General features: G+C 42.5%; 1 protein-coding gene across 1 annotated transcript in view; it reads right to left on the reverse strand.

Annotated features, from left to right (window-relative positions):
* LOC105310572 (protein Red-like) overlaps positions 1-2,610 on the reverse strand; it is a 5,352-nt gene extending 2,742 nt beyond the window's left edge. The window contains exons 1-6 of the mRNA XM_011386729.2: positions 2,507-2,610; positions 1,761-1,839; positions 1,400-1,480; positions 1,095-1,152; positions 303-391; positions 5-108 (exon numbers count right to left, since the gene is read on the reverse strand). Of these exons, the coding sequence (XP_011385031.1) occupies positions 5-108; positions 303-391; positions 1,095-1,152; positions 1,400-1,434 (286 nt within the window). The 5' untranslated portion in view covers positions 1,435-1,480; positions 1,761-1,839; positions 2,507-2,610. The remainder of the gene's footprint in view (positions 1-4; positions 109-302; positions 392-1,094; positions 1,153-1,399; positions 1,481-1,760; positions 1,840-2,506) is intronic.
* Between the last annotated feature and the right edge of the window lie 16 nt (positions 2,611-2,626).

Here is a 2,626-nt window from a genome sequence, read left to right on the forward strand (position 1 = left end):
GCACTAATCTTTTTCCACTGGCGATCAAGTTCTGCCTTGTCGTTGGTTTCCTTGAAGCGCCTGGTTTTCCGTCCTTCAGACATCTTGATGCCATACTGGAATGCAGCCCTGAGATAAAAAAGGACAGTTGGGCAAGAAGACATCAGAGGTTGCATAGTAATAGCAAGGTGTTCCCAGAGGACCCTGTGAGCAGAGAATCTATTTGGAAATGTCTCAGCCAGACTACACCCTCTACCCTGATGCAGGCTAGTCCATCCATCACCTTTCTTCTCACTCCCTGACCATATTTAGTACCAACTCACTTGGGCAAAGCCTCCTTGTTGTTCATATACTCGCTGTATTCCTCCTGGGTATCAAAGTCCCAGCGGCCTAAGGGACCCTTCTTGTTACCCTGTTGAAGGACAGATTAGAAGACAGGGAAGGAAGAGATATCAGTGGAAATGGAATTTTAACCCTTGAATAAAGCCAGGCTCTCCCACAATTCCAGATTTTATCAGTCATAAATCCAACCCTAATAAATACTAAATGATTACTATGTACTTACTATATGCCAGGCATCACTCTGAACACCTATCTCATTTCTCTCAAAAACTCTATTAAGAGTACATTTCTTTCCATTTTCCTGATGACAAAACTGAGGCATAAGTGGTAAAATAAGTTGGCATAGTCATAAACATTAAGAGTTTGCTGGGTTTTGTTTTTGTTTTCATTTTAAGATTTGGAGGAAAATTTCAAAGCTGGCTAGGACAAAAGTCAGTTATTTTTTTTTAATTCGGTTTTCTAAAGATTCTAATTCCCTCAGCCCTTTCTACTTATGTATTTGAGGCTTGCTTACCGCCTAGGATAGAAATGAAAGCCAGGCACTTTGTAGAAAATAAAGAGAAATATATTTTGGCCCTGTCTCATTTGATTTTGTATAGACACTTTAAAATAGTGAAGCTGCGCATGACCCCACAGTGCTGCTGATCCCATTATTGCAGCTGAGGGAAGGTGACGACCAGTAAATAAGACACAGATCTTTTGGGAGTGAGGAAAGGGACATGTACTGAAGAGTAATTGCCTGAGAGCCCCCACCCATCCTTCCAACTCCACACCTGGTCCATTTTGCTATAATCCACCTCCTCGTCACTGTCTACAGCCATGTCATCCATCCTAAAGAGAAGCGACAGTTAAACAGATGGTGCAGACCAAGACTCCCATGTTTCATCCAGAAACCTACCCAAGTAAGAGGCTATATGCCTAGGAAGGACCATCCCCCTACATCTCCCACTGAGAGTCTAATAGTACATCCAAGTAAGAAGTACCCCTGGGTCTCAGCAAATCAAATTTCCACCTCATCCCCCACCCCACTTGTTCTCCAATCATTCCAGCCTCCCTTCTTTAGCAGAGTCTCACATACGTGGCCGGGTAGCACTCGGCATAACTGTTGGACATGCCAAAGAAATCTCCCAGTTGCTTCTTGTCTTCTGGCTTCTTTAGCATAAGTTAAGTTAAAGAAAATTTTAAAAAAGGAAAATAGAAAATAATTCTGCCTATAGCATAAAAGCTTCAAGGAAGGACCAAAGGCTAGAAGCCCAACATGAAAACTCCAAGGAGAGGACTGTAGACTTGAATGGGTCCTCTGAGAAAGAGGAAAGTCATAATGACTTCATCCCTGTGAAAATTCAACATAAAAGGGAAGGAGCAGGGTTGTGGGCAAGCAGGCACCTGGAAAAATAACAATTCTCTAGAACCCAGAAACATATTGAAATAAAGGATATGATTCAGTGCCTTCCCAGCCAGCAGAACCAGCAAATTTTTCATTGATTGATTTGATCAACTCTTTGGCAGATCCAGGTCCTGGGGGAAAAAGAACTCTATTAAGACAATGAAACGAGGAATTTACAGCCTCTTCCCTATAACACACTTCCAAACTGTAGTTTTTTGTTTTGTTTTGTTTTTCTGTTGTTTTATTTTTGCGAGGCAACCCTTGGTTGACCTTACAGATTGCAAGGACCATGTCAGCTTACAATCCCTAACATTTTTAATTTTTAAGCCTACAGCACCTGGTCTTCCTAGGTGGTCTCCCATCTAAGTACTTACTACACAGGTCCAACTCCGCTTAGCTTCCAAGACGTATTTTTCATAAAAACATTTTTTAAAGCAACAGAACGCTTTTAGCTAACCAAATTTTAATCAAATCCTAACTAATAATGAGCTACTCTGGTTGAGATGGGGTAGTATGCCCAGAATATTGTCTGTGCAACCTGCCTCACATACTCAGAACCCCAAAGCTAGAGGAATTATGTCTAACAGAGCAAATATGACCTGCTATTGGCCAGAAAGCTGGAGGGAACTCCAGACTCATCTTCTGTCTATTTCATATAGCAAGATATGAATCTTATGGGAACCCAGAACCAGGAAGTCCCCCAATCCTACCCTTGTGAGCTGAGCTCTAGGTCAGACTCTCAGCCCAGGGGAAAGCAGGGCTGATAGACCCATGCAAGATTCCTTGGATACAACCTACCTTTGTCAACGTCCAGGGGCTGGAAAGAAAACAGAAACTAAAGTGAGTGTCACCGTGAGATTCCCACTCATCTTTTCCCCAAGTCTGAATCAATTCTCTACCTACCCCTGGCCCCATTCC

This window comes from Pteropus vampyrus, unplaced genomic scaffold, assembly GCF_000151845.1.
Source record: "Pteropus vampyrus isolate Shadow unplaced genomic scaffold, Pvam_2.0 Scaffold6385, whole genome shotgun sequence".
NCBI lineage: Eukaryota > Metazoa > Chordata > Mammalia > Chiroptera > Pteropodidae > Pteropus > Pteropus vampyrus.